The following is a 13,120-nucleotide window of genomic DNA, read 5'->3' on the forward strand; positions in this document are numbered from 1 at the left end:
TTCAGAGCCACTGAGATCTTTTGTAATGTAGGCTTGGAGATCTGAAGTTCATTGGAAGGAAATCCCAGTCTTACTCTAGGTCCTCATTTTCTAAAGGTCTTTCTATGGAAAATAAACACTGCTGCATGGAGTAATCAAGCACTAGGCCTGCAAAGTAAACGGGCTGGGGCATGGTGAAAAACAAGCAAGACAGTAGTGATGGTCTTACTTCACAAACTGCAGAGGCTAGCAGGAAACTGCCAGCTCCTGGGAGGAGGACGGACACGGGGAAGGAGCAGTAACACAACGGGGTGCCCCTCAAATAGCCGTCCTGGCGTGGCACGGCCCTCATGTCAACCCATTGCTCGAAGCAGTGTTTCGAGCAGAAAACTAGAGTGAACGTTAAAAAAGCAATTTATGGGAGCCCAGCGGGTCTGTGCTTAGTTGATAGAGCTTTGTAGGAGCTCTGAAGTATCTGAACTGCCGTGTTCAATTTCAGTAGCAAGTTGTTACCCAGCCTGAAAAGAGAAATAAGCTTTTGGTACTGTGGGAATTAAGCATTCTAGATTCAGCAAGGTTTTATTTTGCTCTGCCTTCTTCCTGGTAATCAAATATCCTCTCCATCCTTCATTTTACATCTTTACATAGCACCCCACTTAGCGAGATCTTGGTTGACAGTAACCGTATTAGTAAAGTTATTGTGAGGCGTAATTGTTTTCCACTGTGAACTCAATTCTCCTGAACAAGAGCTAGGATGTAACATGCAGTGACTCACTCCAAGGGAAGACAGAATGATGCATGGTGAAGCTCGGAAAGTAGAGTCCATTCATTTTTAATATGACAGAAAAATACATCACAGCAGAAAACAAAAGGCAAGATAATGAGATTTCTACTGGGGAGTTATAAGGCATTCTTGATTTCTCCAGCTCTCCCAGACAAAAGAGACCTTGTTGGACGGGAATGGAATATTTCTGTAGCATCATCAAACCCTGTATTGCCTTTACATCTCCTATAATCATCCAAGAGACGAGCCAGCTCTGGGTGGGCCCTATGGAAACACGTCCCCGTACCTCAGTGCAGTAGAGGTAGCTCTGACATTTTTTGAGTTTGAAGGTCCAGCCATTTGTATTTCACAAGAGATAAAGGCCAAATCACAGGGCTGACACACACACAAATATCCAAGCAGGGAAGATGCATCTTGAATGCATGCTCTGATTCCAGAGGAGCTCGAGGAAGGCTTTCTCCTTCCCCAGATTTTCTGTCATGCCCCAGAGCAGGAACTTTGGATTAACAGCCATGCAAAATGGCATCAATCATCCACTATTATTATATGCTATAACATATGCACACAAACCTTATCTAAGGTTGCCATTCCTGATATCTGGGTCAGGGAACTCCTAATTCCAGCTCTGTTGGAGCGGAAAGTTTTGTTTTTATTTCCTGATAAAAGTTTCAAACTGACGTGACTGATGTTAAAATTTTTCTTTGCATTTACCTTATAACCCATTCCTTCTTGACAAGAGTTTCATCAATAATAAATTGCTTATTCAGCTGAACATTTTTTTTTATTCAAATAATTTCTGCAAGTCTTGCAGCCTGCCCAGAGTAGGAGATTTTCCATGGCAAAGGAGGGAAGAGACCTACAAGATAAATGTGAGCACATTTTTACACTGGCTGACCTAAACTGTAATTAACCGTATCACCTCAGGGGTGATGTGAGCTCCTGGGACTCCCTGCATCTTGCTTCCTGCGTGAATTGTGAATGAAGCAGTTACAGAGAAACGCCGTTCCTATCGCCCAGTTGTTCTCAGTCTGCTGGAGCACGCCGTGAGTAGACTCCAAGAGACAGCAGTGGTTCCCTTCTGACTGCATTCTTGATGAAGATGTGTCAAGCCCCCAGACACCACCACAGTTATCAGTAATTAACACTGAGCAGAAGGCTTCAAAGGCCAAGAATTCAGAAGTAATTTTGCTCTTGCTCAAAACGCGGTCTTCATTGCTGATTTCAGTAAGAGGGCTTTAAGCTCTTCTATCCCAGGGAAATAAATAGCAGGAATTCTTAGATCTTTGTGAATCACATAGGAAAGGTGGAAGAGGAGGGGAGAAGTCAGTGATGTAAAACGACACTAAGCTATTGCTCTAATTCCCCAAAGAATGTTCCCGGGCTTTAGCCTCTGCTGCTGTTTCTCCACTTGTTCTGCGTGTTCAGTACCAGCTTCCTCCAGGCTGCACAAGTATCCGATTAAGCTTTTTATTAGGAACACATGTCGCAGGCAGGTGTGTTCAGTCAGCCCGTCGGACAGCCTGGGAACGCACACGCTGCCGAGCAAGGGAGAGGATGGAGCGAGGGGATGGAGCTGGGATGTCCCAAGCATTGTGCCGGCCGATCAGCAGAGCAGAAAAGGCAGTGTGTGTTCCTAAAGAACAAGGAAACAAACCAGTTCCTCGGTCGTCTGAAGTTAACTTTTAAATACTGAGTTGAAGAGTGTTCATGGAAGAGCAGCACTGAGGTAAAGGACTAGAGGCACAAAGACTGAATTACAGGAAGATCTAACGGGAGGGACCAGCTGGCTGCAAGTGTACAAAATACTTGAAGGATGGGAAGGCAAATTTTAGAAGGTGTTACTGCTGCTTGAATAAAATCTTAGCTTTGATCTGCATCTGTTCTGGTGAAGATTCTGGGCTCTTCAACTCTTCTCTCCAGAGAAAAGAGAAACTTCCCATTGCTTTTTTTTTTTTTTCCCCCACCACAGAGTATGTGCAGAATCTCCTTCTCCAGGGCAGATGTACTCCAGGTTTCACTTCTAATCAGAGCTAATGAAGCGTGTGTGCTCTCACTGAGAGACTGGGGGGGGGAAATAAAGAGCCTTCTGACCAGTTCCCAAGCTACAAGAAAGCCAAACCCAGCCTGTGAGAAAGCTATTGTGGCCAGATAGTCAAAATGGAGCAAAATCCTTTGATTCCCTGACCTTCTTTACTCTTTGGATGCAATTACAACCACTGAAAATCTAGCTTCTGCCAACAGCAGAGCATCTCCTGCGCCTTGCTTCTCACATAACATCTGCTGTCAAAGCCTGAGCTGCCGCCTTCCTGGGAGCCTTCCAACCTGTCAGTCTGAGCGAAAGCAGCAGACAGGCAGCTCTCTCGGTTGGGAGGATATTTCCAATTTCCACCCCAATTCAACGAAGCCTGAGGAAAAGCCTAGACCTCCCCGCTCCCAGAACTACCATATGGGCGGCCCAGAGCTATGCCAGGTATTTCAGACCCAGAAATCACTCCTCTCCCTGCTGGCTGGCGAGCTGGGGAGATGCAAGATGAATCCTTGGTAAGATAAAAACAAAGCAGATTTTTTGACCCTGACTGCGGTTGCATTTCCTGATTAGGTTCTTAGGATTAGTTTTACAGTTACATTTCTACACCAGTACAGACTTCAAGAGTTTTTGTTCTAATTGGAGCTTTTCCTCCGGTGTCTTCGTTGCTCAAGCACTGAGCAAGATTTTCATTGTGGGCCCTACAGCTACTCGTCTTGTGTGTGGTGGCTGATGTACCCAAGTTTGATCCCGCTCCAGTTTAAAGGAGCTGCTTTTGCCTTCAAGGGGTACAGACAAGCTCTGAACAAAAGCAGACTGAGACCTTATGCATCTTCCTCAAACGTACACCCAGGAGTGGGATAATATAGCCAGCAGGAGTCAAGATGACAGCTAGTACTGCGGTTGTCATATGGGCTAAGGTTTGCTTTCCCTCTGCTTTGGCATGCACGATGAAATCCAGTGAGATGAGCTCAGCCTTCCCCAGGCACACAGCACGGTGCACTATAGGTCCTCGGGAGTCTCGAGGAATTGGGACTTTCAGAAAAGAAGTAAAGAAGTCTCCTCAGCTGGGTACTGCATAAAGAACATGGATATCACACTACTGTATCTGGAATTTAAAAAATAAATTAAAAAAAAAAAAAAGGGAAAAAAAAACTACCCAACAACTTCTAAAAAACACTGAACAAAGCAAAACCAGCAGAATGGGACAATTTTGCTTGTCCCTCCCCCTTAAAACGGTGCTGACTACTGAGGTCTCAAATGCGTGGGAGACGAGGAGGGAACTAGGTCATGTCCCTGGCTGCATCCCCCGAGCCATCAGCTCCTCCTCGTGGTTTTTGTGCTATCGATCTGGCCTCTCTGCCAGCCTGCTGCTCAGTACCTGCCTGGCGCTCTGGGAAGGACGGCAGCCTGTAATAAAATCTGCCTTAAAATGAGATAAAGAGCACAGAAAGAGATCCTGGCAGGGATCAAAGAGTTTGACCCTCAGAGACTAAGAAGGGAGAGAAGTGGCTGACTGGTTTCAGGCGAGGTCTGAGTGAGAATACGAAAAGGCTTCTTTCTGCCTTACCTCAGCAAAGCAGAGGGGAAAAGCTCTGTTTTTCCCACTACATGACAAAATTATATGAGCATTTCAGAGCTGGCAGGAGCTACAGGCCTGGGGCTTCAATATTCTGCTTTTATTACAGGACAAGCACAAATTTACCTCACTCTGCACAGCTCAGCCCATATGGCTTCCTTGCATACAAATATTTTACCCTCATTTCCAGGGTTTAGGATGTAAAAACCCACTGTGAGTTAAGTCTCAGAGAAAAGGATAGAGAAGATATTTACCTAAATCGTATTTTATCTTACAGTTCCCTCCTGTCTCCCCAGCTGGCCCCTTGTGGTGGTTTACAGATGCAGAGGGAGTACTGGCCTGTGCCCTGGGGGAAGCAGAAAACACTCCTGGAGACACAGACTGATGAGTAGCAGTGTGAGCACTGAGCTCAGGACCAGCTGCCTAAGTCAGTAAGACACCCTGAAACAAAGCCCTGTCCCAGTCCACGTCAGGACTGGTTGTTGGCTGGACCTTGAGCCTGGGACATGGTGCTTGTGGCAGCTCGGACGCATAGAAGGATGCTAACGGTGACACTTCTGCACTTCAGGTCCACCTGTTCTGACTTCAAAATGTGTTAGTTGTCTCACCAAAGTCAGGAACAGCACCAGATCAGCATCAATCCTGCTCCACCTAACAGCTCTTTATAAAAGAAAATGAGCTCTGATCTTCTGGATGCATTGGTTTTCCTTTCTCATACATGTGCATTTAAGCAACTCGCAGACACTTTAGGTCGGATCCTTTTCCCTGAAGGAAAACCCACCAAACATTACCAGCATAAAGCCCAGCAGGGGCGCAGGGTGACTTGTTGCTGGCTGGTTGTGTGATGCATTACCCCACATGTTGGGCTGCTGCTGTGCATGTCCAGTTTCTCTGGCAATATCATTCATAAGAACCCATGAACAAACAAATAAGAACATTTTCAAAGGCCTTTGCAATCAGATGATACAAACTGGGACACAAAGTGTAGGCCAGCCCCTGTGCCTGGAAAAGACAAAGGGCATCTCCTCAGCAGTTGCTCAGGTGGGCTCAGCAGTGTACTCACCGCGATCAGGATCTGGAAGGAGCTGTGCATGACCTCGATGTACCGGTACTCCAGGGCACAGCCTATCACCGAGACGTACGAATGGCTGTCCAGTCCTTTGATGCCGGACATCGAAGCCTCCTTCCTTACGCAGCCAGGACCATTTTCACTCCACCACGACTGGTGCCGGGAGATGTTAAATGTCAAGAGTTCGCTGTCCTAGAGAAAAGAGTTGCAAAGAGATCTCCACTTACTCCAAGAGCATCTGATGTGCTGCCAGATGGGGGTCATTAAATCAGTGGAAAACCTAAAGCTTCTGAGATCCCCACCCTCAAGAAACACTAGCACTGATCAAAATACATTGATGCTAGATTTCAAATCTGGAAGAAAAAGGCAAATGAGAGCACAGAGCACCCCGTCACAGAATCTTGTGCTATGGGCATGGAAGCAACACAGAAATGAAAGAGAGAAACTTCATCACCCCAAAGCAAATCTCAAAACCCAGCAGATCTTCATGTGTTCCTAGCTTTTAACCCACTTACCAAGTTCCCCTACTGTTTCTAACTGTCCCATTTCCTTCCACTCCTGACATCTGGTGTTTCTGCTTCTTCTGTTGACCCTAGCACTGACAGCCTCAGGTCAAGTTACCCAGCTGAGCTGACCTCAGTGACCGCTGCAGCTTCTTACAAACACTTTTGCTGCAATTCCTTATGAACTCTACCTCAAGAGAGGCTTTTTTTATTTTAGTCTGAGCTTCGCTAGTTCAATAAATAATGCCATTGTGGGGGTTATGTGGTGAAACATCACACAAGTAGTGCAGGAGTTGTGTGCAACCAGCCGCTGATTTCAAAATAACACACGAGAAAATCATGAGACCTGCTGGAGCGTCCTGAGTGCTTTGGGATTTTGAGCCTATGGGACACAGCAAAGCCCTCCCTGCAGATGGCAAAACACAAACTGAGAGCTGGCAGAGTGGGTCAGGAAAGATCAGCCACATCGCTCCATAGATGAGTGCTAAGAGTGGTCACTCTGATGCAGAATCAGCCACAAGGGAGTGGAAGTTTTATTCCGAAGGTTAGATTACAAAACAGATCAGGCAGAGAAGTCATGTGTCTCTACAGGGTAGAAATATGTTTTGGATTCACACACCCAGCCAACTGTTTCTAAAGCTTTTAGCACCTATCCATGTGCTACTTGGCACTGGTCATGCCAGGGTCGTGCAGACCGCCTGCAGGAAAGAAGCAGCTCCCAGAACAGCAGCAGAGCTTGGGGTATTCACACTTCCTAACACAGGAATCCAAACATGGCAGCTCCTCTGCCTTAGTTCCCCACAGTCCAGAGGGAAAAATGGGATGAGAGCAGCGCAGGATGAGAGCAGCCACTCCAGGCTCTGCATTGCCCTCAGCCCAGAGGACTCGTCTCTGCTTCCAGTACAGGCAGCATAGCCAGGTAAGCCTGCAGATACACTTCTGCATACCCATGTTTGTATCCAGGGGCAAATTTGAGTTACAAGAGCAGAAAACCTGAATGCCAGCCAGTTAACTCATGAATAGAGACCGACCGCCCCAGCACGCGCATTGTGTGGGTACCCTCCGCTGCACCACGGATCCTGAGAAACAGTTTGCAAAGCTGTTATTAAAATATGCTGCAGGAAGCACATGTTAAGAAATGTGGACAATTAAGTGAGGAGGCAGCTGCCAAGTTCCCGACATAATCACTGCAGCAGATGGGATGTTTTACAGTAGATGGAGGAGGGCATGGAGATGAAGGATGGCACCAGCGCACGAGCAGCCTGAATGGAAAGACAATAGAGAAAACTATTAACAGTTGGGAATTTAAAGGGAGCTGCCTGCGTTTTTAAGGCCAAGGGAAATAATTAGGTTGGCAGCTCCGGGATAACACACTGCAAGGAGCTGTGCCATCTACATTGCTGGAGTTTGCTCCTGCAGCTTGGCAGTTTTGACAGAAGAGTCTCTAGCTTGCTCCCTCTGCTGGGCATTGCTCTTCGGTGGCCCACAGAGATCCCATATATCAACCAAATTGCATCTTTTCTGCAAAGCTTGCTCTTTCTCTCCCAGCTTTGCATGTTCTGACACACGGATTTTCCCCAGAAAGGCGCTTCCCCCCGCAGCCAGCCAGCCCTCCTAGCTGCTGGGCTCTTCTCACAGACCACTGGAGTTAGGGAAGGAAAAAATCATCTCAACAACAACAACAACAAAAGACTCAATTCCTCTTTCTTTGCCTGGGGCTTTCCCCAATTAGCGCAGTAACAAAGCCATTCCACGGGGCACCACAGGATCTACTCTTTATCCCGGTCCCCAGGGCTTCCCTTTCCCAACTCACAGATGGTGCTTTCCCAAACCTTCTGCCTCGCTGATGCAAAGAGCCCCTCCAGTGCTCTTCTCTGCTCCTTCCAGAGGCATCTGTGTGTATTTGGCAAAATAAGGAGCAGGCTGCTCTCCTTCCCAAACCTCTGTAATGACTGATGGATGATACAGAACTGGTTCTGGCTTAGCTTTACTGCAGAAGCTGAACTTGTTCGTGAACGAAGCCTGGAAAAGCAGAATGAGTGCTGGGCTGGAGGTGGGCAGGTGGAAGGTCCTGAGCAGCAGTCAGTGCTGCTCATCTACTGTCACACTCCAGCTCTGTGCAGAAATATTACAATCTGCTAGGAACCGAGTGGAGAAAAGGAGCACATTTAAATTCTGATGGTACCCCCACAACTCACACCCATGAGCCAGCCATTGCAGATGGAACATGAATACTGATTTTGCAGCGGATGCCCTCAGGTTGACAGTGCAGAGGCAACAGCTCTGCAGGGCACCAGGGCAGCACAAACGAAAGGCTCTGGACATGCAGAGCGACGCCGTCCCTTTGCTCGTCTCCCTGGCTGGGGTCCTCCGAGGATACCTGCGTGGATGAGGCATAATGAAAGAGCATCCAGGAAAATCAGTTAATTGACCTCCAGTTGTTCAGTGCTTGCTGGGGGATCAGGAGAACAATCCCAGGATGTCTCCTGTGGTTTGCCAGCATCATTTGCGAGGAGGTGGTTGAAGAGAGATGTAACTGTGAAATAGGAGCACTGCTCTAAAACCATCGGAAAAAGATCAACCGCGAGAAAATTTTGGAAACAGCTGTTTCCCAAGACCTTTCTGTAAAGCATTTGAAGTCTAAACACACTGAAACACTCTCAGAAGTTGAAAGCCTGCAGGTTGAAAGATACTAATGAGTCCCAGAAGTGAGCAAGCCCTGCTGTTGGGAGGGCGAGGAGCTGTGTAACTGCACTCCCCCTTGTTCCTTGACAGGCTGCTAGCTGGAGGGCTATCGTTCCCTCCTTAACCTTCAGCCTCGGGAGAAATACGAGCAGAGAGTGCTATGAGCTCCTCCTCAGGAGGATGTTGAAGGCCAGCCAGAAATCACACATGGCTCTGAACTGCCGTAGCACCTTGTTGCTATGTATTTGCCAGCAGTGTGAGAAGGAAGACAACAGCACTAAAAGTGTCGTACCTACATTTTATTGTCCATTTTCTGCTCCCAGCCTCTGCCCACCGTTTCCCACGGGGAAATTCACACCCAGCTCTGACCCTCAGGGAGGCAGCTGTGTTACGAAGCTTCCTTTCTCTGCAAGATTTTTTAGAAAGCTTTTCTAACATTATTTTTAAGGGACTAATCAAAGGTGGCTTGATTTCTTCTTGTGAACATCCTCCTGAATTATCCCCCCTATTATTTCCTTAATTATCAGGCAAGGCAGCATTATAATGGCTTGGGAAACAAGTCGAACGCTGTATGAGAGATCCCAGAGCTTGACAGCAGGATTTTATATCCATTAAGTTGGAAACACTTCTTATCAAAATGGGAAATACGATGTTTATCTCCTAGTCATGCGTGCTGAATAGCTGTATCACCCTGAGACCGCAGCGCAGCACTTCCATCGTTTCTCAGCACACTTGTTGACAATGCCACCGCATTTAAAGGGCAAATCCCAGGCTTTCAGCTTCTAAATTCAGGTGGAGTTGAGGGACAGTTGTGATTCGGCATGCATTTCACCAGCCTCCTCACAGTATTTATTCAGGTACGAAGTTATCCCAGATGCCACCCAGAGTCTCTGGAATACAAATGACACACGCACCCCATCTGATGAATAAGGACTTTCTTTTTCCTTGTGTTTCCAGAGGAAATTTAGACCACCAGGGCTCTGAATTCAGATCAAAGCACTGGGTAGAGGTGAGAGTGGGGAAAAAAAAAAAGGGTTGGGGTGTGAAAAATCACCCTTATGAGATGAATAATTCCAGGGGGAAGAGACAAAGGAATAATGTGAATAGATGACAATTCCTCAAACGTCTCCGAACACTTCTCAAGTATGTGATGAAGAGCCAGTCAGCATGGCAGCAGGACAGACAGATGCTCATGTGTCTTACCAGCAGGATTTTAATTATTAACTCAGTCTGACAATTCATACTGAGGTGTTGAGGAGAGCGTGCATCACTCTGAGAAGGGGAGAAGCTTAACACAGGACTTCAAGCACAGCCTGGATGGTCAGGAGGCAGCTTCCAGCAGCTCGCCTTACTCAACGGCCAGATGGACCAAAAAAAAAAGAGAGAGATAAGAGGAACAGACCAGAGGAGGAGGACCAGCAGTCTGGAGAGTGGGCTAGCCACATGTCCCACCAAGCACAGCAACACAGAGCAGTACGGAGCTCTCTGACAGCATTTCTCCCAGATGCTGGCATGCTCAGAACCGAGCAGGGACAGCCAGCAAGGCAGCACTGCCAGAAGCCTCTCCTAGCACGTCCCCATCTCTCTGCCAGTGCTGAGATGCAACCTTTCAAATCCAGACTGCTGTATCTCTTGCCTGCTCGCTGGCAAAGCGCTTACAGCCAAGCTAGCATATGCTAACACCCAGGGAGGCCTTCCCAGCAGCAAGGGAAGTGCTTTCTTAGCCGCTTGCGCAGATCTATTTGTGTCTGTCCACCTAATGAAATTCTGCCGTGCCATGTTTCACACTCCTTTATTCCTGCTAAGAAAAGATCACAGAATAAAAAATGACAGGGTAGAAAAGTAGAAATCAGGCCAGCTGAGCTCTTCAAGAAGTAGAGAATAGATTCACAGAGCAGGGAAGAACATTTTCCCTTTGGATTACAAGAATTCAGAGTAGTTATAACCACCCTGAGCACAGCCAGCCAGAACAGCCTTCCTCAGGGTTTCCTTGGCCAGGAGAGAGTGAGTGCTGCAGGAGGAGCCTGGAGGACAGAGGAGCACTTCAGGAATTGTCGTGAAAGACAGGAGAAAGTAGAGGAAGGCAGAGACAGAGATGACCCAGAGAAGGAAAGGGGCAGTGGAGGAGCAGTTGCTTGGTAAAGGAAGGCAAAGAGCAAGCCCCCCTAAGTGCTGTTCAACAACTGTGCGCCTACAGCCCATATTCTGCAGATGACACGGTTTGTAACAGTCTTTTAACCCCTGTGCTGCCTTGTTTATGGGCTGAGAGAGGCCCTTATCTCCCAGACTCCACAGCTGCAGTGTCCCTGGTTTCTGTTTATTCAATCAGCCAGGCACAAAAACCTCAGCCCTGCGCTGCCTGGCATCCCCCTGCCTGCGTCCTGCACTCTCACCGATGAGTTTGGATAGAGGCATCACGGCAGAGAGAATTACTTGCAATAAGTGCACCTAACCATCATAATTTTCTCATTTTCTCATTCTCCAGGCACATCCCAAACTTGTTGCAGCAGAAACCCTTGGGTCCTTTCTCCCTTTTCTCACCCCACCTGAGTTATCTATCCCCTGTCTCAGTCTGGGCTGTCACTGCCAGCCGCCGAGGTAACAAACTCCATTCTTTCCAGCTCGGTGCCCTCTCTGCATTTTGTCATTATAAATTAGCCAGCTGCTGACAGATCTCCCCGGCAGGCTGTCCTTGTCAGGAGCACCGCGGGGCGAGCAGGAAAGCAGCTCTCCCCTTCCCTCAGCTCCCTCCCACAGCCCCACCAGGGATCCCGGAGCAAACAGCACCCCAAAACCTCCCTCAGAACTACCAGCCCCTCGAGGGACTTGCACAGGAACACAGCAAGCGTGAAAACACGTGTCTGAAACACTCCCCATGGAGTCTAGTAGGTAACGAGTTAGCATTCACCTCACCAGCTCCATCAGCAGCGCTCCAAAGCTCTTCTAATATCTTGAATCCACCTGCTTACTGCCAGCCTCACTACAAACTTGGATTTCCCAAGAAGCCAAGGTGCCCAGGGCACAAAGGTACCTGCTGCTCCAAGTGCCCCCAACCCCAGTTGATACTCGCCCCCCTCCCAGAGCCTCCTCTACACATTCCCAGCCGAGCCCAGGTGTCCTCCTGGGGCCTGATCCTGGGGATGATTCAATCAATGAGACCCTACAGATGTCAGCTGGCGTTGGATCAGGTTGCCAGAGATGTAGCAGGAGAACAACACTGCCCACGTCTAGCCAGCCTGGGAAACCTCACGCCGTCCTACAGAAAGTTTAACTCCTGCTCCAAGTGCATCTTTCCTTCTTATGTGGAAATGAGGTTTTGTTTTGTCATTGCAAAGACAGAAATACCTTCAGATACAGGGAAGGGGGAGGAAAAGCAGCACTGTGAGTTTTTCCTTACAAGGCAGCCTTTTTAAATGGAAGTAACACATGAAGAATAGAGGCAAGGCTGTAAAGGATTTTACCACCAAACCAACATAAGTAATCTTTGGTTTTGTTCCACCCCCTAGGTGCCACTAAAGCAGCAGTGTGACATTTTCATTGCAGCTCTAGAGAGAGGTTCACTGAGTCGGTAACGGTACCTCCTGAAACCCAGCCCTACCAAAAGGGTCCCCATCACAGGGGACATCCTGCAGGCTACGTAAAGCTTCATCACGTGCTGGCTTTGCTGAAACAAACGCCAGCACAGAGCAAGGTTACGAGATGAAGCTCCTCTGGGGTGGAGAAGGCGAAGTTTGTGAGGCTGTTTGAATTGCAGAACAGCAATCAGCCAACACAGGGCAGGTCGGGATTAGCGAACGCAAATATCAGCTGGATGGGAGCAAACACTGGCTGCCAGGGAAGCTCCCAGAGCAGTTTTTCAAGCCAATGTTTTCTCTCAGAAGGGAGCTTTAAAATAGTTAGATAAGCTTCTTTTTTTTCCTTGGTCACAGCCAAGACCAAGATCATCTCAGGCTGAGCTTCCAGCCCCTGAGTAATTGCTGTTTTGGGCGAGAGCTCCCGCGAAGTTCCTAAAGATAGTCATGAGGGGAAACAGAGATTAATTGGGGAATTAAGAAATTACATTTTCTTATCTGTAAAGGATTTGTAACGTCACTCACAACTCGCTGTAGGGCTAATGAAAAACATAGCGCGGTTCCAATTATGACTGCAACTTAGATGTATGACCTGGGAATTTAGGCCAGATGTGGAGTGCTCTGAACTGAACCCACAGCCCATAATCGCTCGTAGTCTGCTAAGCTGCAGCAACACTTCGTACTTCATTGCTTGCAGCCCAGGCTCAGTTTGGGGCTTGCCTCCTATTTTTATTATTTCTGACTCAGTCCTCGATAACCAGGCAGCAATACTTGGCTTATTTCAGCCTTCAGGAGCTTCATGGGTATTAACTCGCAACACCCCTGGACAAGGACTTATCCCAGCCACTTATTGCTGACCAGCAAAGGACTCCAGAAACCACATGAGCCCTCCACACCACAAGCACTGCTCTTCCCGCTGCAAG

General features: G+C 47.9%; 1 protein-coding gene across 4 annotated transcripts in view; it reads right to left on the minus strand.

Moving 5' to 3' along the window:
* Nucleotides 1-13,120, minus strand: part of NKAIN4 (sodium/potassium transporting ATPase interacting 4) — a 49,770-nt gene that overhangs the window by 12,642 nt on the left and 24,008 nt on the right. For all 4 annotated transcript variants that reach the window (XM_032198153.1, XM_032198152.1, XM_032198154.1 and 1 more), the window contains exon 4: nucleotides 5,432-5,629. In XM_032198153.1, the coding sequence (XP_032054044.1) occupies nucleotides 5,432-5,629 (198 nt within the window). The remainder of the gene's footprint in view (nucleotides 1-5,431; nucleotides 5,630-13,120) is intronic.

The sequence above is a fragment of the Aythya fuligula genome, chromosome 16 (genome assembly GCF_009819795.1).
Source record: "Aythya fuligula isolate bAytFul2 chromosome 16, bAytFul2.pri, whole genome shotgun sequence".
Classification (NCBI taxonomy): Eukaryota; Metazoa; Chordata; class Aves; order Anseriformes; family Anatidae; genus Aythya; species Aythya fuligula.